The 27,765-nt window shown below is 45.1% G+C and overlaps 1 protein-coding gene across 4 annotated transcripts in view; it reads right to left on the bottom strand.

Annotated features, from left to right (window-relative positions):
* LOC126355019 (uncharacterized) overlaps window positions 1–27,765 on the bottom strand; it is a 702,913-nt gene that overhangs the window by 55,820 nt on the left and 619,328 nt on the right. For all 4 annotated transcript variants that reach the window (XM_050005183.1, XM_050005175.1, XM_050005191.1 and 1 more), the window contains one exon: window positions 4,850–4,968. In XM_050005183.1, the coding sequence (XP_049861140.1) occupies window positions 4,850–4,968 (119 nt within the window). The remainder of the gene's footprint in view (window positions 1–4,849; window positions 4,969–27,765) is intronic.

The raw sequence follows: 27,765 nt of genomic DNA, 5'->3' as shown, positions 1-27,765 counted from the left end.
CCAAAGCCACGCAGAATTTGTTTACTAACGTTGTAGTAGTAGTAGTAGTAGTAGTAGTAGTAGTAATGTACCCTAACAAACAAACTCACGCAGTACTCTAACACACAACACAGACATAGATCAGATCCGCGTGGACTGAACAAATCGAATTTTTCCGAAGAGATGTTTATGTGGATAATGCTAAAGAGGATAGCACCACATGTGGACGCTGGACTTTTAAGTTCAATACCAAGCCCCCTTCCCCAGGTGGGTCCTGTTTGGCCGCACTTGAGGATTAAGTAGCCATAGCTCACGTTTCCTCATGTACGGCAGACACGTAGGAAAGACAGAAATGCCACGCTAATTCGTTGCCTACGTGTCGGTGCTTACGCATTCGCATCGGAGTCACGATACGTGGCATATACGCTAGAGCAACGCCCTCAAACGGAAACTTTTCGATCGCCTCTTACATATACAGGGTGATTATAATTGAAGTTAAGCTTTCAAACCGCTGTGGAAGTAACGCCACTGGTCAGAATGACGTCAAATTGCAACGGAATATTATCGGAGAAGGGGGGAAAACATACGGACGAAGAAAAATAAGTAGTTACAAAAGATAGCAATAGATGGCGCTGTAAGCATCATAATTTAATGGTGGTCGACTACAAATGACGAATGAATGATACAACATGCCTAAGGTGTGCGTTTGACGTCAAACAAATTGTACTACTCAGTGCGCACAGGTGTACAGGTGTGGTAGTTACGTAAACCCATCCACCACGGCAAGGTCATATGACATCGGATGTGCAAAATCGGTTTTTATTTGTTCTGAGGCCAAAAACCGCATAAAAAGCATCAATCAAAATCAAATCGGATTATCAATTTCCGTGTGACTGGCGCAAAACATATTCAATATGCTGTCCACCGTTTTCTGCAACAAGTTGAAATCGAGAAACAGCATGTTCCACACCTGATCGAAGTGTTTCTGGGATCTCGTTGAGAATGTGTTGCGCAATGCGTGCCTTCAATGCAGCTAAGTTTGCAATCGGAATACTGAACACAACTTGTTTCTCATAGCCTCACAGCCAGAACTCACATGGATTAAGATCAGGTGATCGGGACGGCCAGGCTGTAGGGAAATGGCGGCTGATAATTCTAGCATTTCCGAAATGTGCGGAACTGCGCCATCTTGCATAAAAATGATCTCATGGACACATCCACGCTGTTGGAGAGGTGGAATGACACGATTGCGCAAAAGACACTCTTAGCTCTTACCAGTGACAGTACAGGTAACAGGAACGGAAGTACCTGCCTCTTCGAAAAAAATATGGCCCTATGATACATGACGCCGTAAACCCGCACCATACAGTGACCTTTTCAGGATAAAGTGTTACTGGTTGATTTGTGTGTGGATTTTCCGTTGCCCATATTCGACAATTCTGTGTATTGACATATCCTGTCAGATGAAAGTGGATTTTGTCTGTCCACAAAATCTTCCGCGGCCAATCATTGTCTACTTCTATGCGAGCAAGAAATTCTAAAACCTTGCTGGCAGGTCGACATGAAGCAACTCGTGCACCTGGGTAATTTTGAATCGACAGCAAAGAAGAGTGTTGCGTAGGATTTTACGCACTGTGCTCGCTGGTATGTCCAACGTTCTGGCAATTCTCCGTGCACTACACGTTTCCACAGCACCACTCGTCTCCTCCCGCATTGCTGTGTCCACTGCTTCCACTGACGTCGAATCAACTCGTTTCGTCCCTCTACTAGGTTGAACACCTAACTTTCCCGTGTTCTCGAATTTCCGAATCACTTTCTGCAGACCCGCGGCAGTCATCAGACCAACGGCTTTTTTCAAACCCTTCAGTGTCCGGAACTTCCGCAGAGCGACGTGAGCACGGTCATCATTTTCGTAACACAGTTTTACAAGCAGAGCGCGATCCTGCATTGAGGCGGTGAAGGTGAACGTCGCAGACGCGAACAGAGGAAAAGCCGTGTACCCGTCGCGAATATAACAACTTCAGTGCGTCGTGCGCATGACAGGCGTTTTCATTTATGTATTCTGACACATACAGTGCCGTCTATTGATCAATTTTCAAACTATTTTTTTCTTATGCCATACGTTTCCCCCCTTCTCCAATAATATTCCGTTGCAATTAGACGTCATTATGACCAGTGGTGTTAATTCTCCAGCGTTTTGAAAGTTTAATTATAACCACCCTGTGTAGTATATACACAGAAACATTGGGGATAGAAGAAGATACTGGACAGGGATATATGTTATCTCCACTTCGTATGAATTTGTATGGTGAGAACATGTTGAGAACTGCCAGGTCTAACAGATATGGAAACTGTAATTCAAGGGGGGAGGGAGGGGGGAGGTGGCTCTAGCAACTTTAGGTATGCGGATGACGGCGAGCACTGGAGGAGATATTAAAAGCAGGCTTGGAAAAAAAAAAAAAAAAAAAAAAAAAAAAAAAAAAAAAAAAAAAAAAAAAAAAACCGAAAAGATAGTCAAACTGACCTATGGCGAAATTTGAATAAAACAAAATATCTGAAAGCAGGAACGAAGACTAAACCGATGGTACACGGAAATATCACCCAGGAAGGTGATAAATATATGAAACTTCCTGGCAGATTAAAACTGTGTGCCCGACCGAGACTCGAACTCGGGACCTTTGCCTTTCGCGGGCAAGTGCTCTACCAACTGAGCTACCGAAGCACGACTCACGTCCGGTACTCACAGCTTTACTTCTGCCAGTATCATTCTGATAAATATATGTTTGTAGGATCTAACATTGCAAAAAGCAGCACTAAGGAAACAGTTCGAGTCCTCCGTCGGGCACGTGTGTGTGTGTGTGTGTGTGTGTGTGTGTGTGTGTGTGTGTGTGTGTGTGTGTGTGTGTGTGTGTGTGTGTGTGTGTGTCCTTAGGATAATATAGGTTAAGTAGTGTGTAAGCTTAGGGACTTACGACCTTAGCAGTTAAGTCCCATAAGATTTCACACACATTTGAACATTTCTGAGAAAGGATACAGCTTGGTCGCGATCGGGGAAGCTAGGCGTTTGCCGCGGGGAGTGGAGAGCTGGGGCCGGTGGTACTTGGTCCGCGACGCCTTCCTCTGTAGGTGCCATGAGGGCCACGCGACTCGAATTTGTGGCGAGGCACACTGACTGAGCATTGGGAAGTTGCGTGCGTACGACGACTTTCTAGGGTCAGGCCTCTTCTTAGTGTAATGCTTACTCAGGTCTTGCTGAATTGATTAATTCGCCGTGGCTGCCGAATTAAGGCCCCTTGTTGCTTTTTCGTCTAGTGTGAATTTTGGCTCAGGGAGACCCACTTGTTTGAAAGCTTAGATCGAAGTTTTGCATATGGGCACGATTGTTTAAGCTGTGTAGAAGTCTCACTGCCCCGCCTGTCTCGTTCCCGTTAAGTTCGTACATCACAGAGGAACCAAGTTGAACTGCACATATCTGGACGTTTAGGTTTCGTAGTCCATGCTCGGCAGTACTTCTGGAATTATTTTTCTATTCTACCATCTTATTGTGTGATACCCACCGTGCGTGCATACTATATCACGTTTACACAGCTCAGTCAGCTCGCTGAGCGGTGTATAACTGTGGCAGTGTTGAGCATACAGTGGTGGCCTGGACTTAGTCGCGCCTTTAGCCTATTCCAGTGTCAGGACAGTGTGGAATGCCGTCTTATGGGGCACCTGGACCATACTGAGTATGCAGCTGTGGTTCTATACGCCACTCCGGCCTCCACCATCTTCGTCGAAGAGGTCGCCGCTCGCTAAGTTATGCAACTGTAATCTATAAACTGTTTCATATGTATTTGTCATTCTAAGGGCCTAAGCGGTCAATTAGTCTATGCCAGTTTGGTACCTCTTGTTTTAACAGTGTAACACGTTTTCAACTTGGCCAGGTTTCTTTTCGTTAGTATAGGAATCTAATCCTATTGTAAACTGCTCATTCTTTTGGTTTTTGTGGTTTATTTAATGTTGTATTTCCCCCGTCCCTTTCTTTTAACGTCAGGGGCTTATGTGGAGCAGTGTATGCACAGTCTGTGGTTGAAAAGATAAGAACACCTGACATTAAAAGTTTCCAGTTTTATGACTACCTCTATAAAGAGTTATCATTTGATAGAAAGTCCTGTTTCATTTTTAACTGTTGCTCGTCGCCAAACTATTGCTACCTTTTTGATTTAACTGTTCATGTTTTTTTTACCCCGTATTTAATGTATTGGTTATTGATGTAAGATTGTTTTTCGAAGTAAGAATAGTGTTTGTTTTTAAATGGCAATAAAATTTGTCAAATGGTGGATGAAGTGCACTTAAAACACTACCCCAGTCCTATCACGTGTTTGATTTTGGTTAAGCCGCAATCTGAATAGTCTTCAGAAAGGATTCTCTCACCATTGGCCAAAGTAAAAAATGGCTGAAACTGTGATCTTCCACATAGCTTTGTTGGGTTGTGGACTATGAAAAATGTGGATCACAAGAAAATTGATTCTTATAAAGCCTTGGTTTGGAGAAGGATACAACCCTGAAAAAAAAATCTTTGGAACTCAAAATACTCCAGTGACATTAAGGTACTTCCGAGCATATCATGACAGCAGAACACCCATTATAAAAAGCTGTAATTTCGGTGGAACTGAAGGTGAGACATATTGAGCGAAATCAAGGAGAAGGTGGTAAGACGGGGTATTAGAGAAAGGCCAGAATGACCCTGGAAGATCTGATGACCAAAACCATGTCCAGGAGTGCATGGAGGGACATCGTACATCGTGTCGAGAGGAGTCTGAGACGACTCGCTGGAAAAACATCTACAGGGTGCTCGTGCTGGCGCGTGGACCGCCCAGTCACTCACCTGGCGGCAGATCTGCATGGAGAGCTGCGAGAAGTCGTCCGAGCCCGGGTCGGCCAGCTCCGGCACGAACTCCTCGTTGGTGATCCTGAACTCGCCCGCCACCACGCTCACGCCCTCACCTGCAAACACAGGACGCACCACGTAACACACGACACCACTGCAAACGTATAAAACGGCTCTAGCGTGAAAAACAGCTGTTGCGAACGAGAAAAACATCATTAGCTGAAATAATTCTTTGTGGTTCCAAGTGTTATTATTCTGCGCAACACAAATGATCACCCTTTCGAAATCTCTTTTCTCATTGCCACGTAGAAGCTTGAAATTGAGCTCAAAAATGCCTACAACCTTTCTCTGTAATTTCTTTACGTACTACTAGAATATGCAATAAAAAATGGGGGTTTTTATTTTAAAAAAACGCATTTGATATCTATGTGACCTATGGCAGCGCCATCTAGCGGGCCAACCATAGCGTCATCTGCTTTCCCCCTTCAAGCTAGATAAGTTTCGTTCTTTATAGTTTTTTCGTTTGACTCTTACTTTGTGAGATATTTGGCCCGGTCACGATCAATGGACCACCCTGTATATCGCAGAACGCTGAACATCGTAGGTGTGTCCATTAACCGGTGGGCTCGCGGAGTATGCTGGAAAAAAAAATAATAATTATAATTGTTCGGATTTCCGCCACCAGGTGTATGTGGTTACAAGTTACAGCGTGTTCTCTATTTTTTCTCGACTCAGCAACATGCTGTATCCGTAACACGGCATGACGACAGTATGTTCGGTGTAATTAGAGCGATATGTCGCCATATGCTTTCCTTCACCTCACCTCAGAAAGAGTTCCGGTACACCCCTGATAGAAGTTTGGAAGGTAGGAGACGAGGTTCTGGCGGAATTGAAGCTGCGAAGACGGGTCGTGAGTCGTGCTTGGGTAGCTCAGATGGAGCGGCACTTTCCCGCGAAAGGCATAGGTCCCGTGTTCGAGTCTCGATCCTGCAAACTATTTTTATCTGCCAGGAAGTTTCATCCCTGATAGAGACCATTGTTCAGATACCCCCACAAAAACAAGTCACGTGGATTTAGGTCGGGGGATCTGGAATATTTAGAAATTGTCTAGAGATGATGCTGTTGTTACCATAGGTTTCTCGAAGCAAATGTTGCATCTGGCAAGCGACAAGTCGTGTCGCTCCATCTTGCGTGACTACTGTGGTATGAACATATTTGCGTTCCCGCAAAGCTGGAATCATGTGTTATACAAGAATGTCCTTATAAATGTGTATATATCAATGTACACCTAACAGGCCCGCGAGATGCTATCTCTTCTACATCACCCCGAAGAAAACCGGACCGAGAATAAAGGAGCTTGTTAAACCACACCATACAGAATGTTCCTGCACAGTATGTGGCGGAATGGAACACCATATTGCGACAGTTCAGTGCATTCACGGAACCGTGCAGAGTAAAATGTGTCCCGTTCGCCGTAAAAATATATATTGGCCACTGTCACCCATATGCAGGCGCACCATAAATCGAAGGGCAAAGTCATGGCGTTGTAGCCTATGTTGGGGCTTCATTTTGTGCTCATTCTGAATTTTTTCTGGACACCAGAGTAAAACGGTCACTAACTCTCTTGAACAGGTAACCAGGAGAGAAAGAATTTTCCTAACACAGCTCGAGCACTGGCTGCAGAATTTATGGCAAATGCTGTACAACCGGCTATAGCTGCAACAACTTCGCTAACGACTGTCATTAGAATGGGCCGCCTGACCCTCCCTGCTGCACACTAATTCACCTACATCTTCATTTGCTTTATCATATTCTTTAGCCCATTTATAGACATGGCGCTTCTTCGCCGCTGTTTCTGTCGGCGATATTCCCACAATGCAGCTCAGCTACTGCTGCCGTTCTGATAAAACAATTTTACCAGTAGTGCACGATTTTTCTTCTCAATAGCCATTGCGTTTCGCACGTAAAACTTCAATGTTATTAACCCATTAACCCAACCGTCAGCTCACAAAAGAAATTAACACGTGTCGTCAAGCAAAAAACATGTGATTATGATATAAAGGAATTACAAACATTGACTGCGAGCGGGCACTGGTTGAAATCAATGGAGAGAGCTAAACTTTGTGCTGGAGCGGGATTCGAATTTAGGACTCCTGCGTACTAGTCAGATGCTATGACCACTTCTTTTTCCCTCTCTCTGCCATTTTGTTGGTTATACTTGGTCTTAGCGGACGTCACATGACATCCGTTGAAGTTCGTTATTGATCCCTTCGCTCCGTTTTATTTATTTGTTGCGGAGACCAGCCCGTTCTCTAACCCAACTCGCTGAGCTACCGTGCCGGCGAAACCAATAAGCCATTCGGATAGTGGTCATTACAACTTCACGGACTACCCTAGCACGCCTCCCGTCAGACCCAAATTTTCAACTTGTCCACATACTACTAAAGTCATGCCCCTTGCCCATTATCCTCGTTACTCGCGGCGTTTCGCCGATTCCCGTAACAGTATTCAATCATACTTTTTTTTTACAGAGACTGCGGTCTAATACGCGCTGTACCATGCAGCCACAGTTACCCCACCTGCCATAGTAATTGGTAATGTTCTGTCCGATTCGCGTTGTAGTGGATGCGATACAGCGCTGTACACAACGCTTCCGTATTCGAATCTAGAGCTTGCTGACATGACGTTTACTTACAGAAAGGCAAATGGCAACAGGCAGCGGGCAGCAAGGTTGTAGCAGGGGACCTATGCCTGTCAACAATCACCACAGCATTCAATGTTTACAGCAGTGTTTCACCGTTTGTCTGAGACAGGATCGTTTCAGGAAGCAGGAAACCATGAAAGACGAATCCAAAATGTTCGGACACCAGACTTGGATGAAAATGTGATTAACGCTGTGGAAGACGATTGCCGTGTCAGTACCAGGCAGCTGGTCCGCCAGTACAGAGTAAGCAGACAATCGTGTGTAACATTCTCCGTAACAATTGTTACTACCCTTATCACTTACAGCGTGGGCAGGGCTTACTAGGACAGACTTTCCACATCGGTAACAGTTTTGTCTGTGGTTTCTTCATCAGGCAATCACGATTCCGGGATCTGTATCATCCATCCTGTTCACAGATGGGGCCACCTTTACGCGGAGTTGTATCTTCAGCTTTCATAACAGTCATCTGTAGGGTAGTGTGCAGAACTTCCACGGTGTGTTGACAACGAATTATCAGCATCGGTGCAGCCGGAATGTGTGGACCGGGATAACTGGCGACCGCATTTCGGGACCAGTCTGTCTTCCACGTTCCTAACAGGCCGGAACTATCGACATTTCTTGTGAGTGACTTTGCCTCCCCTGTTGCAAGTAGTGCCATTGATGACTAAGGGTTATGTGGCTGGTACATGATGGTGCTCCAGCCCACTTCGCCGTCAATGTCCGAGCGCATCTCAATCAGGCCTTCCTGGTCGATGGATCGGTCGAGGGGTCCAGTTGCATGACCTGTTCGTTCACCAGATCTCAACCCATGCGATTTCTGGTTATGGGGCCATCTCAAAACATCGTGTATGCAGAGCCGATTTCGGATGCGGAGACACTGGAGCAGCGAATTCATGCTGCTTTTAATACTGTCTGGGTGCAGTCTGGCCAATGTGAATGTGTAAGACAGAGAACGCTACAGCGCGTACACGCGTGCGGTAAGGCAAATGGAAGCAATTTTCAGCACTTACTGTAAGTGCATGGTACCGCAGTCTCTGTAACAACGTATGATTGGATTAATGGCCTCTAGCGTGGAAACCATGCATTTCTGCACGAAAGTCCATTTAATCATGCATTTCTTTAGACCTTTTTTGTTCCGTTTCCACTGTGACAGGTTCGTGAAGTGATCAGCGCATCTGCGTAGTGAGCAGGTGACCTGGGTTCGAATCTTGGTCTTCGTGCCCTTTTTCATTCGTCGCTTCACTCTCCATCTATACATCAAAGTGCAAACAGATTGTGTTTGTAAGGGGGGGGGGGGGGGCGAACAGTCCCAAGGGCACGCTATTGCAATCTCCTGACAACGTTATGAGTCAAGAAAAAGTGGCATAGGAAGCTGTCCACGGGGGTGTTTTCGCTGATTCTGAGGAGAACACAGTCATACACGCTGCTTTTCTTGTCTATCAAATTTTGTTTAATCGTTCACCCCCTACCAAGCTGTGTATTCGCCTAACACGGCATTCATTGACTGCTTTACTATCCTCAGATGAAGACATCGTTGCGTGGCTGGCATTTCAGAATGTGTCCTCAGAGTCTTTCCGCGGTGGCGTGCTTGAATAAATCTTTACGATTTAGAAGCTGTGTCACAACGAATAAAACACTCGAGCTTTCGACAGCTGTCTCTGCTGTTGTCTTCACGAGTAAAAAGCACCTGGCTGCTGGGGCTGGCACGCTGTCCCGCCCACGTGGCCGCGACGAGCGGCGTCTGGAACCTTCCACAGTGTGCCGAAGTGACGTATGCGCCAAAGGCGATTTGGGCAGTTCGAGGCAGTTTCGGTCCGGCGAGGGACGGGGCACCACGAGAAATACTAACCTGTGACGTCACATTAGTCAGCTTCTTCGCCACACTTAGCAAACGCTCGGCTCTATACACGGCCCATAAGAAATCAGTATGTAATTGAAAAGGTACCCACTAAAGGTCTCAACTTTGTCGTGTTCTATCGAGAGCTTGCATACGTTTATACGCGCAGTCAAGAATTGTTAAACTCGTCTCTCTCCCCGGGGGACGGACCAGTGATATAAGGAAGCGCTGGAAGCCGGCGCACGTTCGAAACTGTCGCTACAGTCTCTACACAACCGCCAAGCATCCGTCTTTGCTTTCTCCAGATTTTATTCCAATTCACGCGGCTTGTAAACACGGGAGATATTGATCAGGCATTTCCGGAATGACAACGAGGTTATTTTCGAGATGGAACGTTTTCTGAACCGCCAAAATCGAAACTTCTACAACCTAAGTCCCCGCAAGTGATCCGTCGTAGTGAGAAATATGTCGCACTGAAGGATGACTATGGACTTCAGAACACCATCGAGATTCAAGGTCGCAGCTCTGTTTTTAGTTGACATATTTTTGACAGCTGCTAGCAGAGTACAGCGTTTTCGTCTGTCTGTGTGCCCATCGTGGGGAACAGAGCACCTACCCCTTTTCAGTGAACACTAGTGAGCCGCTCGGAGCCCGACCCAAGTGGTACGGACGGCAGGTAGAGCCGCCCGCACCTGCCGCCATACCGCACGCACCCACGCACTCACTGGCTGCCGGCTGCGGGCAGCCAAGCGGGACGCCACGCACCCCGCATCCGGTGCAGTTCCCACGCCACCCCACAGCTACAGCTGCGCCCTAACCGCTCCCACTCTGCCACCCCAGTCTGCAGTTCGACAGCTCATTACTATTGCTCACTTTCTTTAGTGTCTATTCTCAAGGATAAAATTTGTTCGATAATGTGACGTCACAAAAATACGAAAGAGAAGTCAGTGAATTCTTTAGATCAGAAACAATCTATTTTTCGATGGTGTGCACTCTACATCTATAGGGTGATCAAAAAGGCAGTATAAATTTGAAAACTGACTAAATCAAGGAATAATGTAGATAGAGAGGTACAAATTGACACACGTGCTTGGAATGACATGGGGTTTTATTAGAACCAAAAACTTCAAAAGTTCAAAAAATGTACCACAGATGGCGCTTCCTCTGATCAGAATAGCAATAATTAGCGTAACAAAGTAAGACAAAGCAAAGATGATGTTCTTTACAGGAAATGCTCAATATGTCCACCATCATTCCTCAAGAATAGCTCTAGTCGAGGAATAATGTTGTGAACAGCACTATAAAGCATGTCCGGAGTTATGGTGAGGCATTGGCGTCGGATGTTGTCTTTCAGTATCCTAGAGATGTCGGTCCATCACGATACACTTGTGACTTCAGGCAACCCCAAAGCAAGTAATCGCACGGACTGAGGTCTGGGGACCTGGGAGGCCAAGCGTGACGAAAGTGGCGGCTGAGCACACGATCTGCACCAAATGACGCGCGCAAGAGGTCTTTCACGCGTCTAGCAATATGTGGTGGAGCACCATCCTGCATAAACACCGTACGTTCCAGCAGGTTTTTATCAGCCAGGCTGGGGATGATGCGATTCTGTAACATATCGGCGTACCTCTCGCCCATCACGGTAGCAGTTACCAAACCAGAACCACGCATTTCCTCGAAGAAAAAAGGCCCGATGACGGTAGATGTGGTAAATCCAACCCATACCGTGACTTTCTCGTCGTGCAATGGATTTTCCACGATCGTTCTAGGATTTTCGGTAGCCCAAATTCTGCAGTTGTGGGCGTTGACAGATCCTCGGAGCGTGAAATGAGCTTCGTCGGTCAACAACACGTTACTCAACCAATCGTCATCTTACGCCATCTTTTGAAACGCCTACACCACAAATGCCCCCCCCCCCCCCCCCCCCGCTTCACTAAATCGCCAGGTAACATATCATGATGCCGATGGATTTTGTACGGATAGCATCGAAGGGTACGCCTAAGTGCCAACCAAACAGTAGTGTATGGAATGGCGGTGCGACGTGCGACTGCACGAGCGCTCATCTCCCCGTGCATAGACGAACCCGCTACAGTCTCCATTTCTTCCTGAACTGTCTCAGCAGCATTACGCCTTGTGCTCGGTCGGCCACTACGGGGTCTATCGTCCAAACAACCCGTGACCTCGAACTTCGAAATAATTCTCGCCACAGCTGCATTTGTCAACGGACCTTTACCCGTTCGAATCCCCTTCATATGGCGATAGGATCGTTACGCTGAACTAGCACATTCCCCATTCTGATAATTCAGCTTCACTAAAAGCGCCTTTTCAGATAACGTCAACATGCTGCGACTGCTGGCGCATCTGATTCTCTCTCTCTCTCATTACAGCTCCTTTTATACATGATTGTCATGCGCCGTCACTGACGTTTTGCTGTCCAGCGCCATCTGTCGGACATTTTGTGAACTTTGTTTTTTTCTTTTGGTTCTAATAAAGCCCCATGTCATTCCAAGCATTTGTGTCAATTTTTACCTCTCTATCTACATTATTCCGTGGTTTATTAAGTTTTCAATTTTATACTGACTTTTGGATCACCCAGTACATCCACATCCATACTCTGCAAAGCACTATGAACAGCGTAGCAGAGAGTACTTCCGTTTGTACCAGTTGCTAAGCCGTCATCACACAGGACGTGTTTCTCACCGCATAGCAAGCAAGATGGTGTCAGTCGTGGTGGTTGCATGCTCTGAAAAGACCTGCTCCTTCTCACGGAAAGTGCACCTCACCGTGATTTCCGGCCTCAGCGCTCTCTAGCGGCAGTTCTTGGTTGCATCTGGTGCGCAGATCACTTAACTTCTTTACGAAAATCGACGCGCGTAAAATAGTTGCGTTAATTCTGTTAGCGATTGTAGAAGAAGAGCATAATTAAAGTACAGTGTCTAATATGCGCAAGCATATCTGTATCCTCTGTTCCGGCGTAATGTCTAGTGCCGGCATCCAGGTCAGGAACGTTAGAGCAGTTGGGGCAGTGAAGAAGACGTCAGACAATAGTACGCTGACCGACCCCTCTCTAGGACAACTAGACAGCAGCGCTCTATAGGCGGAGATAACTGGCCGCGGCCCAGTTGAAGACTAAGACGTTCTACCATCTCTGCAGCAGCGACTTAGGAACTGTATTGTTTCATTGTTCCACTTGTATTAGGAGTTGGGTATACTGAAGAGATTCTTATTTCGTCTGTCGTCCATCGCTTGCGATGCACCATTGTAAATTCTCGAAGTTAAGTTTTGTCATTTATCTTACTGTAATAAAAAATCATTAATACGATTTGCTTGAATTGTTGTCTAGGGATCCGACAAGCAGGTCTCCTAGGCACCCCATATTTGACGAGTAGGCAGGACACAACATCATGGATGAACTATTGACTACCATTACTCCAAAATAACTTACTTCACATATGTTTCATGACCGGGATTCGTCTTGTAATTTAATTTGAATGAAAGTGGAGGTTTTTTTTTTATTTTAAGCTCCTCTTCACCACTGTAAAAAGTATTTACCTGCCAGATACAAACAAGACGCAGTCCATAATATTCATTCAAAACCGATACAAAACAGTTACATGTTTGCACCTGTTACTGTCCTTCAAAGCAGTAACCAGCGTTGGGTAGAACTCTTGCCAGCGATGTGGAAGGCGTAGTATACCGTTAGCAGAGCCTGTTCTGTTGATGGTGCGAATGGAGCGGTCTAAAGTTATGCTGACACTCGTGTACGACTGTGATGGTGTTATCCTAACGCATTACGTTCCTCCACGGCAGACCGTCAATGCACAGTATTACTGTTCGTTTTTGGAGCACCGCCTGCGACCAGCTTTGCGAAAGAAGCGGCGACACGTTCTGCGCAACCCACCCATCATTTTGCACGACAATGCGCGGGCGCATAGAGCGCAAGCTGTGGCTGCTCTGTTCGGTCGATGGGACTGAGAAGTGCTGTACCATCCATCATACTCCCCGGACTTAAGTCCTTGTGACTTTGATTCCGAAGATGAAGTAACCACTTCGACGCATTCGCTTCAGAACTGTTCCAGAGATTCGACAGGCAGTAGATCGCTCCATTCGCACCATCAACAGAACAGGCTCTGGTAACAGTATACTAGGCCTTCCACGTCACTGCTAACGGGTTCCAACCCTCATATAGATTTGTTGCACAAAGAACTTCTAGAGTGTAGCTTGCGTTTACTTTCCGCTACAGACCGGTAATATTATGATTTCTGGCCACTGCGTAAACATTCCTGTCGTCGATCTGTCCAACAATAATTGCAGCACAAGAATGACGACTTCGACCGTTGCAGATAATGCTTCTATTAAATTGTTAAGAAAGACCCAGAATCTTTCAGAAAACAAAGGGTGAAAAAATATTTCGAAGCAGCTGGGCGTGAACCTGTTCCCTCTTCTCTTTGAAATCCACTACGTTTTCAAAAACCATTACGGCTTCGACATACCTGCAGGGCCTGAGATATGATGCACAATGTGCAACGGTTCTATCTACAAACATCATTATTTGGTATTGAACTATGACAAACTGTAACTAAAACGACACAGTTTTGACAGCTAATCATTGTGCAATAGCCTTGAAACGGTATACCTGTATACTTTTGGAGACCCAAGTTACAACACTAAAAGCGTCAGATGCAGGTAGCCTGTAACTACCGATATGTAGCTTCCTGTATTTTGTTATACCAATCGTATCTGAACGAATGGTTTTAGAGAAATATTTATATGCTCATGCTTTCAAACAGCTTAGATTCACACAACGTACTCTATAATAATAAAAATCATCAATTAGGAGTTTAACTCCATAAGGCAATGGGTTTTCTCAGCGCCGCATCTCATTGGTCACGTTCCTCTCCACGAAGCAAAAATCTGACATTCATTTCCCGCTTCGCCATGTAGTGCAACGCGGAATTTCGCGTTGGGACGTCACTGTATTGTCGTCCAAGTACGTTTCCACGTCCCGTGCAAGGGGTGCCTTAGGGTTTCTTCCCGTTCCATTTACATACGGAGCATGGAAAGAATAACTGTCTAATTGTCTCTTTGCCCGCTGTAATTAATCCTGTCCCCAGGATACCTACGGGAGCTATACGCAGGAGGTGGTTGTATATTCCCATATTCACCATTTGGAGCCAGTTCTTTAAACTCTGAAAGTAGGCTTCCTCGGGATAGTTTGCGTCTGTCTTTCCCACGGGTCAAACAAATCATTTGTGCTGCCCTTCTCTGTATACGTTGAATATCCCCCGTTACCCTTATCTGGTACGGTCCTATGCACTTTACCAATATTCTACGACCGATGGCACGAGTTATTTGTAAACAGTCTGTTCTGTAAACCGGCTGCATTTCTCTGGTATTCTACCATTGAACGGAAATCTTCCACCTGTTTTTCACACCACTGAGCCTATGTGATCATTCCATTTCATATCCCTACAGACTGCTAAACTAACTAATTTGTAGGAGCTGACCGACTCCAGTTGTGACTCGTTGATACTACAGGTTTTTGTTTTGCGAAGTGCATAACTTTTCATCCCTGAACATTTAAAGCAAGTTACCTATCTCTGAACCATTCTGAAATCTCATCAAGATTCAACTGAATATTTCTGCACTTTTTAAGACAGCAATTCACTACACATAACTGTGACATTTGCAACATGTCTGTAAAGTCGTTAATAAACAACACGAATAGCAAGGGTCCCAACTTACTTCCCTGGGGCACACAGAGTTACTTCTACACCTGACTGACTCTCCATACAATACAGCTTTTTGAATCTTCCCTACCAAGAAATCGTCAATCCATTGATAGATTTCGCTTGATAATCCATACGATCGTACTTTTAATAATAAGCGTGGATGTGGTACCGAGTCAGACGCTTTTCGAAAATCGAGAAACAATATGTCATTTGACTCCGTCGATCATTGGCTTACGGGATGTCACATGAGAAAAGGGCGAGTTCAGTTTCACATGATCGATGTTTTCGGAATCCCTGCTCCTTGGCACTCTTAAGGTATTGCACTGGGAGCACATTTAAAAAAGCATCTACATTTGACACTTCACCATCTTCCTCTGCTCCATCTGTGAATGGAATGGGAGAAAGCAGTAAGAGGGGTACTGAAAGTTTTAATTATGGCCTCGAAAAAATAAAGCCACGTAATCTTTTGTTTGTTACCAGATATACATCTGCGGACCTGGTACATGTTGATAACCACGTGTCAAAATACTGTAGCACGCCGCTAGATGAACTAAAAGAAGAGCCTTTGCAATGCTGTTCGAGTTTAAGGCTAATACCAAGTGGACGGAAGCGTGAATGGGAATTTCGACTGAGGATGGAGGCGTGCTAGAGTAGTCCGTGCAGTTGTGCAAAGCCTTTGTACCAGGATGGCACAGTGGTTACAGTATCCGCCTAATAAACCGAAGATCCAGGTTCAAATCCTGGCCCTGGGCCGGCCACTGTGGCCGAGCAGTTCTATGCGCTTCAGTCCGGAACCGCGCTGCTGCTACGGTTGCAGGTTCGAATCCTGTCTCAGGCATGGATACGTGCGATATCCTTAGGTTAGTTAGGTTTTGCGGATGATGCTGTAGTATATCGAGAGGTTGTGAGAATGGAAAGTTGTGCTGAAATGCAGGAGGATCTGCAACGAATTGAGGCATGGTGCAAGGAGTGGCAATTGAGTCTCAATGTAGACAAATGTAATGTTCTGCGAATACATAGCAAGAAATATCCTTTATCATTTAACTACGATATAGGTCAGCAACTGGAAGCAGTTAATTCCGTAAATTATCAGGGAGTTGGCATTGGGAGTGATTTAAAGGGGAATGATCATATAAAGTTGATCGTCGGTAAAGCAGATGACAGACAGATTCATTGGAAGAATCCTAAGGAAATGCAATCCGAAAACAAAGGAAGTAGGTTACAGTACGCTTGTTTGCCCACTGCTTGAATACTGCTCAGCAGTGTGGGATCCGTACCAGATAGGGTTGATAGAAGAGAGAGAGAAGATCCAACGGAGAGCAGCGCTCTTCGTTACAGGATCATTTAGTAATCGCGGAAGCGTTACGGAGATGATAGATAAACTCCAGTGGGAGACTCTGCGGGAGAGACGCTCAGTAGCTCGGTACGGGCTTTTGTTGAAGTTTCGAGAACATACATTCACCGAGAAGTCAAGCAGTATATTGCTACCTCCTACGTATATCTCGCGAAGAGACCATGAGGATAAAATCAGAGAGATTAGAGCCCATACAGAGGCATATCGACAATCCTTCTTTCCATGAATAATACGAGAGTGGAATAGAAGGGAGAGCCGATGTAGGTACTCAGGGTACCCTCCACCACACACCGTCAGGTGGCTTGCGGAGTATGGCTGTAGATGTAGTTCTAAGTGTAGGGGATTGATGACTTAAGATGTTAAGTCCCACAGTGTCTAGAGCCTCTGAAAATGGCCTTAGTAAAAATTTTCAGTCTTCACTTCAGTCTGCATATATACATTATACAAGTCAGCTTTTAGGTGTGTGGAATCACACCGTGCAGTGATTAGGTATCAGCAGCAATGGAAAAGCTGAGCCAGGCCAATACAGATGACTTATTTAGCCTTCTGGATTCGTTTTACACAGCTCCAACATTTCCGCTTCTTACACAAGCTAATCACTGCACGAGACTCCATTTCATCAGTGGGCTGGGCGATTTTCTAATAGTTGATCTAGCGGATGGTGCTACGGTACTTTGGGACGTGGTTATTAACATGTAACACGAAACTTCCTGGCAGATTAGAACTGTGTGCCGGACCGAGACTCGAACTCGGGAAGTAAAGCTATGAGGACTGGGCGTGAGTCGTGCTTGGGTAGCTCAGTTGGTAGAGCACTTGCCTGCGAAAGGCAAAGGTCCCGAGTTCGAGTCTCGGTGCGGCACACAGTTTTAATCTGCCAGGAAGTTTCATATCAGCTCACACTCCGCTGCAAAGTGAAAATCTCATTCTGGAAACATGTAACACGACTGAAAACATGTACCTGCAATCAAATAGACTCATTAATAAACTCAATTTCTTTATTTTTCATATATGAAAATTAAAACCAGTCCTCATATGTTGTAGAATATAAACCACCCTCTGCCACACAGTTCACAATGTTTCGCAGAATATACATATAGATGGAATGACGAGTGTGCTGTGAGCGTTTTATTATGCGCTTGATGGACCGTCCATCAGTTTTTGACTGACTTCTGCAGATACCCCTGCTCTGGAAACACTGTGTGTGTGTGTGTGTGTGTGTGTGTGTGTGTGTGTGTGAGAGAGAGAGAGAGAGAGAGAGAGAGAGAGAGAGAGAGAGAGAGAGAGAGAGAGCGGAAGCGAGAATCCGTGTAAGCACACGCTGACTCGCGCTGTCGATAACTGCCCATCACAATTTGCGCCGGCTTGCTCCCCAAGGCACGGCAGGCGGCGTTATTTTCTCTGATGGACCATTCGTCATCATCATTTCCAATCTGGAAGTCAGTCCGCCGCCCCAGCTCTTGACAGGCGGCTCTCCCTCCCTCCCTCCCGCCCTCCCGTCCGTCCAGAGATGGCACGAGGGAAATGAAAGAAGGCGCGAGGGGCGCTTCAGTATAGGCTGACAAAAATGTCAATGTTCTCTCTGGGCGCTGATGCGGCAACAAAAACCTGCCCCAGCCATCGGGAGCAGCAGCAGCAGGAGGTGACACATCGCTCTCGCATCGCATACAAGAGTGCTTCTGTCTGTCACACTCGCGCATAACGTAACACCGGCGCGACAGACTGCCACCGCACTCCAGATACTGGCTCTTATTCTGTCAGTAGCAAAAGGGGCTGGTTGCACGGATTACATTTCATAGCAACCTGTTTTATTGACACACCATTATTACATCACGTATGTGATGCTACAGACACCAGGTGTGGAGACCTATTACCTTCACATCAGAATTAGGTTAATCAGTCATTGACAAGCGTCTGAGTCTAACAACGATAACCCTATAGGATGTGACTTCTGAAATTTTCCCGGCGTATTTGTTCTTCTAATAATTTCCGGGTATGCAGCCGGATCCCGTCGACATTCTGCCACGATATTTCGGCCCAGAGACGTCCGGCCATCATCAGGTGAGTACACAACTACTGAAGAGCCCAGGTGCAGTCGCGGTATTTATACCGATTCTCGCGCACGTGTTGACATGCGCGGCATAGCCGAGTTGTACGTGCTGCCCTCGGTGGTGAAAGTAAAAGATCATCTAGTCATTGAGTATCGAATGACGCTGTCTATTCCGCTGTGAATGTATAATTTTAATAACAGGATTCCAAGTTTTATCCAGTTGAAAGCCGTTGTCACGATTTATTTGACTAGATGATCTTTTACTTTCACCACCGAGGGCAGCACGTTCAACTCGGCTATGCCGCGCATGTCAACACGTGCGCGAGAATCGGTATAAATACCGCGACTGCACCTGGGCTCTTCAGTAGTTGTGTACTCACCTGATGATGGCCGGACGTCTCTGGGCCGAAATATCGTGGCAGAATGTCGACGGGATCCGGCTGCATACCCGGAAATTATTAGAAAAACCCTATAGGAATTTATTTTCACTATAATTTGATTCCTAATTTTGTGCGTGCTGCAAGGGCGGACGAAAGATACAAAACAGACAATGTTGCAGTGGTATATAGGTACTATCCATAATTTTTGCTGGTCGTTATTGCAATTAATTAGAAGTTAGTTTTCCCCTAGATTCTCTAGTGCTAAGTTTGAAAGATATTTCTTGCTTGAATACACTAAAGATGCCAGAGAGGCGGTTCTGGCCGTTAAGAAAAGTCATTGTCTGATATCCTAACGAAACTGTGCAGCCTGCCCAAAACTGTGTAAATGAACACAGTTAGGTTTGCTATAGAAAATGGAGCCCTCTGCGAAGTCGATTTTCGTCGAAGGTAAATATTTAAACTAAGCCCCCCAGCACGACATTCGCCTCATTAGGACCCGAGCTCTGCTGACGTCAAGGCGCGTTTTCGGTCAGTCTCCAGATAACAAGGCCTATGCAGACACTGAATGAATGCTACACGTAATAAAACGTCGATGAAAAAACCGGTTAATCGGTAAACAGTCAACGACCTTGTTACTTACTAGTTATGACAATCGGATTATCCGGAAAAATGATGCAACTCGTAATTATAATTGCATCCGGAGCACAGGCGCCCCCATGCTGCCGCTAAGATAATCTGCTACGTCCTCCTGTTGTGTGCTATTATTCCAAAATACACTGAGCTGGCAAATGTCATGGGATATCTCCCAACACTGTGTAGGATCTTTTTCCAGGCGTAGTGAGGAACCCGATGTGACATTGACTCAACAAATCGTTGGAAGCCCTCAACAGAAATAATGAGCCACGCTTCCTCTGCAGCCGTCCATAATTGCGAAAGTGTTGCCGGTGCAGTATCTTGTGCACGAACTGATCTCTCGAGTATGTCGCATAAACGTTTGATGGGTTCATGTCAGGCGATCTGGGTGACCAAATCATTCGCTCAAATTCTCCAGAATGTTATTCAAAATAATCACGAACAATTGTGGCCCGGTGACTTGGCGCATTGTCATCCATAGCAATTACACTATTTTTTGGGGACATGAAGTCCATGAATGGCTGCATTTTGGTCTCCAAGTAGCCCAAAATAACCATTTACAGTCAATAATCGGTTCACTTGGACCAGAGGACCCAGTCCGTTCCATGCAAACGCAGCCCACACCATTATAAAGCCACCACCAGCTTACACATTGCCCTGTTGACAATTTGAGTCCATGCCACTCTCTAATCCTACCATCAGCTCTTACGAACCGAAACCGGGACTGATCTGACCAGCCCACCGGTTGTCCAGTCGTCTAGAATCGGAGTGATATGGTCACGAGCCCAGGAAGGCGCTGCAGGTGACGTTGTGCTGCTGACAATTCTACAGAAACGACGCTCCTCTCGGTCGTTGAGTGAAGGCCGTCGGACACTGCGTTGTCCGTGGTGAGAGGTAATGCTTGAAATTAGGTATTCTCGGCGCACTCCTGACGCTTTGGATTTCGGAATATTGAAGTCCTTAACAATTTCTGAAATGGAATGGCCCCTAGCTCCAACTGCCATTCTTCGTTCGAAGTCTTAATTCTCGTCGTGCTACCATTATGTCAGAAACCTTTTCACAAGATTCACCTGATTACAAATGACAATTCCGCTAATGAACTGCCCCTTTTTACCCTGTATACGCAATACTACCGCCATGTCTATTCGTGTATATCGCTATCCCATGACTAGTCTCAGTGTGTTAAAATGTATTTTCTTGTTCTGCAAAACATACACATCCGCGCAAAGTTAAAAGAGTGGTGATGGCAAGTTATATTTGGGATGGGGAGGGTAAGAGGGGGGGGGGGGGTGACGGAGAAGACAGTAATGAACTGCGTGCTCTCCTCCTCCTCCTCCTCCTCCTCCTCATCCCCCTCCCCCCCCCCCCCCCTCACAGGACCGATCCCTGGATCCCTGGATCCCTGGATCCGCGCTCCCTCGGAAGCGCCATTTGTTCCATCGATCACTACTTCACTGTGCGCCGGGTCGTACTGAACATTTTAGCTACATCGAGGAGGATAACAAGAACTGAGAAAATACTCGCGGCTGCTGCCAGGAATGATGAACTTTCATTAAGATGCGGTTCGAGAGACTAATTACGCGACTTACTGCTCCGTAGATTTAATTGAAAACGTTTCTTGGAGAATCCTGATTTATTCTCTGCACTGCTACATTATTAAAACCAGTCTAAATGAGGAAAGGCAGCCTCGCTTTGATGCGCTAGGCTGGCTTAAACTTCTCATTACTTCTGTACTTCTAAGAAATGCCCTGTAGCAGTGCAACTGATTTCAGCGAGATGCCCAAACACGAACACTGGACTGGAAAATACAAATCGTTCTACGGCTACACCTGCGCTCCATAAGCCACCTTACGATATGCCTGGCGGAGGGTATTTCGCGTACCATCGTCACTTCCCTTTTCCTGCTCCAGTCGCGAATGGTTCACGTGAAGAAAGATTGCAGGTAGACCTTCATGTAAATTCGAATTAAGTTCATGGCGAGATACACGTAAGAGGAAGTAATATATCAGTTTACTCTTCTAGGAACGTACGCTCTCAAAACTTCTACAGTAGACCACTTCGTGTCGCAAAACTCCTCTTTTGCAGCTTCTGCCACTAGAACTGGCCGAGCATCACCGTAAAGCTTTCGTCCTTACTGAATGAATCTGTAAAACACGCTGCTCTTTTTGCTTGTTCCCCGTTTTTCTTTATCTGTCCAGTCTGGTACGGATTTTACACTGACGAGCACTATTCAAGTACTGATATAACGAGGGTTTTGTAAGCTACCTGCTGTGTGACTACATTTCTTGACAATTCTTCAGATAAATCTCAGTCTGCCCTCTGCCTCATCTGCGATTAATGTGGTCGTCCCATTCTAAATCCCTCCACACCGCATATTTCTACATATTTTATAGAATTAATTGCTCCGCCCGTGAAAAGCCTTATATAAATCTCCGACGTTATCCACTATGTCGTTTATAAACATTGCGAAAATACATGGTCCTGTAACACTTCTTTGGCGTACGTCAAAAGTTACTTTTATTTATGGAGGTTTCTATACGTTTAGAGTGGTATGTTCTGTTTGCTAGAAATTCTTCAGTCCGACCATATAGCTGATCCCATATCCAATGCGCTCTCATCTTGTTAGTTAGACAGCAGTATGGAACTATATCGAGCGCCTTCCGGAAATCGAGGAACATATCATCGAACTGAGCGCCTGTGTGTACTGCTTTATGGATTTCGTGAACGAAAAAGAGTGAGATCTTCCCTTCATACAGAGCCACCAGCTGGCTCCAGCTTCCGCTGATAATTTTCCAAAAGACGAAACAGGAATAAAATTCGAAGTCAGTTGGTCAAATGAGATAAAAACCATCATATTTTCACTTTCGGCAGAATCTAATAAGAATTTTCTCGGTCAATCAGACCGGTCGAACTTCGCCTCGATCGCGGAACAACCTGTGCCTAACGGACACGTGGACGCTCACTAAACCAGGACACTCCGCTAGATAATTGGAAAATGACTGTTAGATCTCAATGCGAGTGCACACGAAGACACTCGCGAACCGACTGAGTAACACGAAATACTCTCTAAAACATCCTCTCCAACCCAGAGGGCTCTGGAGACATCTCTGACACCCAGAAAGGCTACTCGACTTTGCAAATTCCCAGCAGCTTCCTAAAATTTGTTTTAACATTCAGCCCACTCAACCAGTCCTGCTCCCACTAACAGCACTCTTGAGCATAGATCTACTTCCTGCAGGCACTATCCGAAAGCATATTTGGAATAGTACATTTCCAACAGCTGCTGGAAAAGCACTTAAAGAATATCAGGCTCTGACCGTAATTCATTAGGAGAATTAAGGAAAGCCTGAACCATGATTTCCAAGGCAAAACAACGTTCCTGTCTCCCGGGCAGTATAAACTGGCTCTGGTGCGGCCAGGAAAGGTAAGTTACAATATGTGATTGTAAAAGTTCTTCTGACGTGTACTGTGCCGCCTAATTGTGTGAATATGTGAGAATAGTGGTATTTGTAACCCCACAGTAATTAACTCCTAGTAGACAGCATCGCAGACACTCTGGATATCTCAAAGAGATTAGCTGCGGACGTAGACGTTTCCATCGGAAATCTGAGCATCTTTTATCCATGCGGCAACTATCGTGGCTTCCCCGCTAAGTTTAAAAACAGAATAATATTTTCTTACTGACAAATTTAACATTTAAAATCATTCGTAAAATCTGCGAAATTCGTAAAAACTATTAATGTGGAGGGTTATACCTTTTGAGTTTGGACTGTGGCTCAAACAGCGCAGGTTACGAGGGGCCCAGACGCATCTTACTTGGCGTCATCTCCTTGGAGCAGTGCTGGCGTATACCCTTCAATATTGGAATAAACTAACGGGTGTTCTTTAACAGTGAATTTCATTGTCCAGCTAGGTGCATATGCTTTGAAAACTTAATGATCTGACGCCAAAACTAACACTGTGAACGTGGTGGTCTAGCGGTTCTAGGCGCTTCAGTCCGGAACCGCGCGACTGCTACGGTCGCAGGTTCGAATCCTGCCTCGGTTTAAGTAGTTATAAGTTCTAAGGGACATGACCTCAGATGTTAAGTCCCATAGTGCCAGAGCCTTTTGAACTAGAACACTGTGAAGTGGCGAAGAACTGAATGTTAAATCATCCCATAGATCCCCAAACAAATCGTTAAGTTTTACGTGTATATTTCGTAGCTAACACCTTTGGGTAGCTTTGTATATTGGACATGGAAAATCTAAACCCAAAAATTTGCAGCCTTCCCTGCCTGCATAATTATTATGGATCCTAGATCACACAGATGGCCCATTATGTAGACAGCACCGAATTCTCCAACATAGAATATACCTTAAGATTCGTAAACAGAATGTTGGACACCCACGCAATGCTTGATAATATTAACATCCTTGTCAGTTGCTAGGGGCATATCTTCTTTTGTAAAGTAGTGCCCATTGTTGAACAATTCTTCTTCTTCTTCAATTGGGTGATCTGGGGTTTTTGATGGGAGCGTCTCATTCTGATGGTATTTGCCGTCGGTCTAAAAAATACTGCAATTAGATATCCCAATGCAAATTAGGTTTACGATTTCCATATTTCGAAAATAAGTTGCTGGCTCGGCGGCATCTCGTTTCCAGAGCGATTACCCGAGCTACTAGGTACTCAGTGGACAAATACGGGTAATGTAGGCACTCTAGAATGTTTGTGCAGCAAGACTGGAATTCATGAGCCTATTTTGCATCGCCGGAGAATTTCCATAGAACCGCACCGATGTGTTTTTAGCATGGATGAGCGGGCACTGGCTCCGGTCGGTTCCCGTAATCGGGCTGAGAAAGCTACCAGCTGCGAACACAACCTGACCACCGCCCACGCTCGATGTGGCCGCTATCGAACGCCTTCTTAGAATTGCAGGTAAGGAGCCAGTTCTGCTAACGGCCATTCTTGTCTACCAGAGGAAAGCGCACAACTGAAGGAATCTGGAAACTGATCCGTTTTTCTTTCAGATTTCACATTTTCGCTACCCCCTGTTGCGTGCATCGACTGGGCCTTTCGCTGGAATGTGCGAAAACAACTATTTTTTCTTAATTTTAATGCACGGAAATAAAGACAAACATGACACACACTGTATACATTCTCACGTACCCCTGGAGCACGTAAATCTCTTCGACGTTCATTATTTGTGTGTTATCAAATGAACAGACTGTAAAAGCAGAGAAATTCGAAGCGTAACCGATAGATTTTCTTCTCGCCATACTTTTGCTAATATACATTTGCTCAGAGTGTCGTATCAGATGTATTATGGCGTTGTTTTCTATCATAAATCTGATCTTTTAACGAGTTCTCCAATAGTTTGAGCTAGTTATCTTGCTTGCTGTATTGAAATTCCAATGACTTTGTTGTATGTTTCCATTCAACACATCCGTAAAAAAGTGTGTAAAATATTGTTCAATAATCTTGCTTAATGCAGTTTTTTTATTCTTATTTTGTTTCAGTGAGGACTGCTCTATAATTATTTAGATTTAAGGAGAATGGAAGAATATATTTCACCAAATTGACAAACTTTGTCTAAAAGCTTTTTTCTGATTATTAGATAAACAATAGCGATTAAACTGGGAAAATTTGTAACAAAGTAATAATTGGGCGTAAAGAAACGTCATTATGCGACAAATAAAAATTTGTGCCGAACCTGGACTCGAACCGGATTTCCCGCTGATTTTCAGAGGTCGCCTTAACCACTTGGGGTACGCGACATGCCTCAAGGACCGCCCCAAGTATTCACATGTCACGTATTCACATCCCTTATGCTCGTAAAATTCGTGATGCCCGCACAGGGAGAGATGATATATCCTCATTTTAGCCTATCGAGGGATGGATACATCATTGATGGTTACGATGCTGTGTTGCTACAGTGAGTGTATTTTGAATATGTAATGTCATCACTTTTACATATTCTCCACCAGTTTCGAAATTTTATCAAAGTCCAAATCACCACTTCTGATGAGTTATCATGTCAACAAAACTTCTCATTGCGTCGATCTCGTGATGCTATTAGCCAATAACATTGCAGCATGGTACTCGGTTTCTGTATCATCGCCAACCACCCTCACCATTACTTTGCGAGGGTCATAGACATGTGGACATATGAACCTGTTACACTGCCTACATCACATGAAACAAATACTGTTTTTTAATGCAGGAAATAGCCACCAGCAGAGAGGACGTGCAGAAGCTATGTTCTTTAGTTGAAACACTGTATAAATTCGGCAAGATTTTATTATGGATTTGCCGTCTCCCACTATGTGGATGGGAGTCACAAAGTATTCTCTCATTAGTAGGATAAAATAGGAAATTGAAAGATCTCTCTGTTTTGTCTTTGAGGAAACCCTCCCTGCTACACTGACGTCGATCTAATTTGCAACTGACCAGGAGGAGGAGGTTAGTATACCCAATACATTCCATGTCTCTTGAAGGAACAGAGAGAGCTGAGCCAGTAACTGTTGTTCAGTGAAGATGTTCCGCGCCAGTCTTACTCATGGCTCCTATCCAAGGGCACAAGATCTCTTCAGCTGCATAGGTGTATAGTAGATTTTAGAGTGTTGCGGAGTTATAACAGGCGGTTAAGAAGAAAACTGTGGTTTATACATAATGGAGATCCAGACGGAGGTTTGAAACATTTTACATAAATCAACTGTGCTATCAATACTGGAGTATTGTTTTAATGTCTGGAGTCAGTAACAAGAAGGTACTGAGAAGAGGAAAATCATAGAAGATACGCACGCGCGCGCACACACACACACACACACACACACACACACACACACACACACACACACACACACACACACACACACACACCCCTAAGGCTGCATGTTTCTGCACTTAAACATGCTGTAAAGTTGAAGTCACATTGTTTCTGAGACATTAGTTGTGCAGAATGTATATGTCCAACATCAGACGTACATCCACCGTGCAAATTTTCTATCATACTCACTACGATGACAAATTTTAAGATGATTCCCCAGAGGGATTTGGGTGGTGGTGGTGGTGGTGGTGGTGGTGGTGGTGGTGGTGGTGGTGGTCGGGCAGGGAGGGGCGGGGGGAGGGGGGGACACGTGCCGGCTGGGAAAAACCCATGACGTCGTAAGAGGGAGGAAGGAATTAATTGGTCAGTTACTTAATTTGCATAATTAGACATCAATCTGATATCAAAAGTGCACCAGAAATCCTCTTATTCCACCACTAACATGGTTATGTCAACAAGGGCCGAATAAGGGACGGAAACGAAAGACGCGCTTTGCAAAGCACGGTGGGCTGTTGGCTCACAGGAGACAGTATTTTCAGTAGGCAGCTCTTGAATTTACTTCCACAGCATAACTGCACACCAGTTTATTTGATAGCAAATAATACTACATCCCATCTACTTCAGTTTGCGATTGATCTGATATTCAAGAAATACCCAACTCGCTAAACATTTACTTTTCGTGTCTTTTCAGAGTGTCAATCCGCTGGCGTCCGTAAAGGGAGAATGGGAAGTTTTATGACCTCTGAGTCCCCAGTACTGAATAATCTTCAGACCTCAAAAACAGATCTCCTGCGAACTGCTCAGAAAGGCAGTGGCCAAGTTCTACCCACTGAAACACACAAAGCGGATAATCCCTATGTTCCTCAGAGTTTTCACATCCTATCTGGATTTCAACTGAAGTTAAGGAGGAGGACGTTTTCTGTATCAAGACGCCGTTTTCTGTATCAAGACGACGTTTTCAGGAGGAGCCGCTGAAGTTTTGATTGTATCCCAACGGTTGTCGCTATTTTGTATATATTACAAAGTTACCTCACGACTATCGCATCATAGATCAATTGTCGCGATACCGCTCCGCAGTAAGTAAGGATGCCTATGATTCTTCACATTCTGATTTTTCTTTGATGGGGAAATCTGCATATAATATTATGGATGCGTTGCAATACGAGGGTTACTTGGAAAGTAAGTTCGGATCAGTTGCGAAATGGAAACAGTAGTGAAAATAAAAAATATTGTATTTGCAACAGTTACCTACACCTTCCAGTACTTCTCTACGTAGTCGCCGCTCCAAATGAGACGTTTGTCGAGCGGTGTACCAACTTTCCAATACCATAGAAGAAGAAGACAGCCACCTGTGCTTTCCATCAATTCTCTACGCCAATCTGCAGCTTTCAGTTTGTGACGAAATCTGGTCTTCATAG

This window comes from Schistocerca gregaria, chromosome 1 (assembly GCF_023897955.1).
Source record: "Schistocerca gregaria isolate iqSchGreg1 chromosome 1, iqSchGreg1.2, whole genome shotgun sequence".
NCBI lineage: Eukaryota > Metazoa > Arthropoda > Insecta > Orthoptera > Acrididae > Schistocerca > Schistocerca gregaria.
The sequence above is the reverse complement of the archived record's forward strand: the minus strand, read 5'-3'. Positions and strand labels throughout refer to the sequence as shown.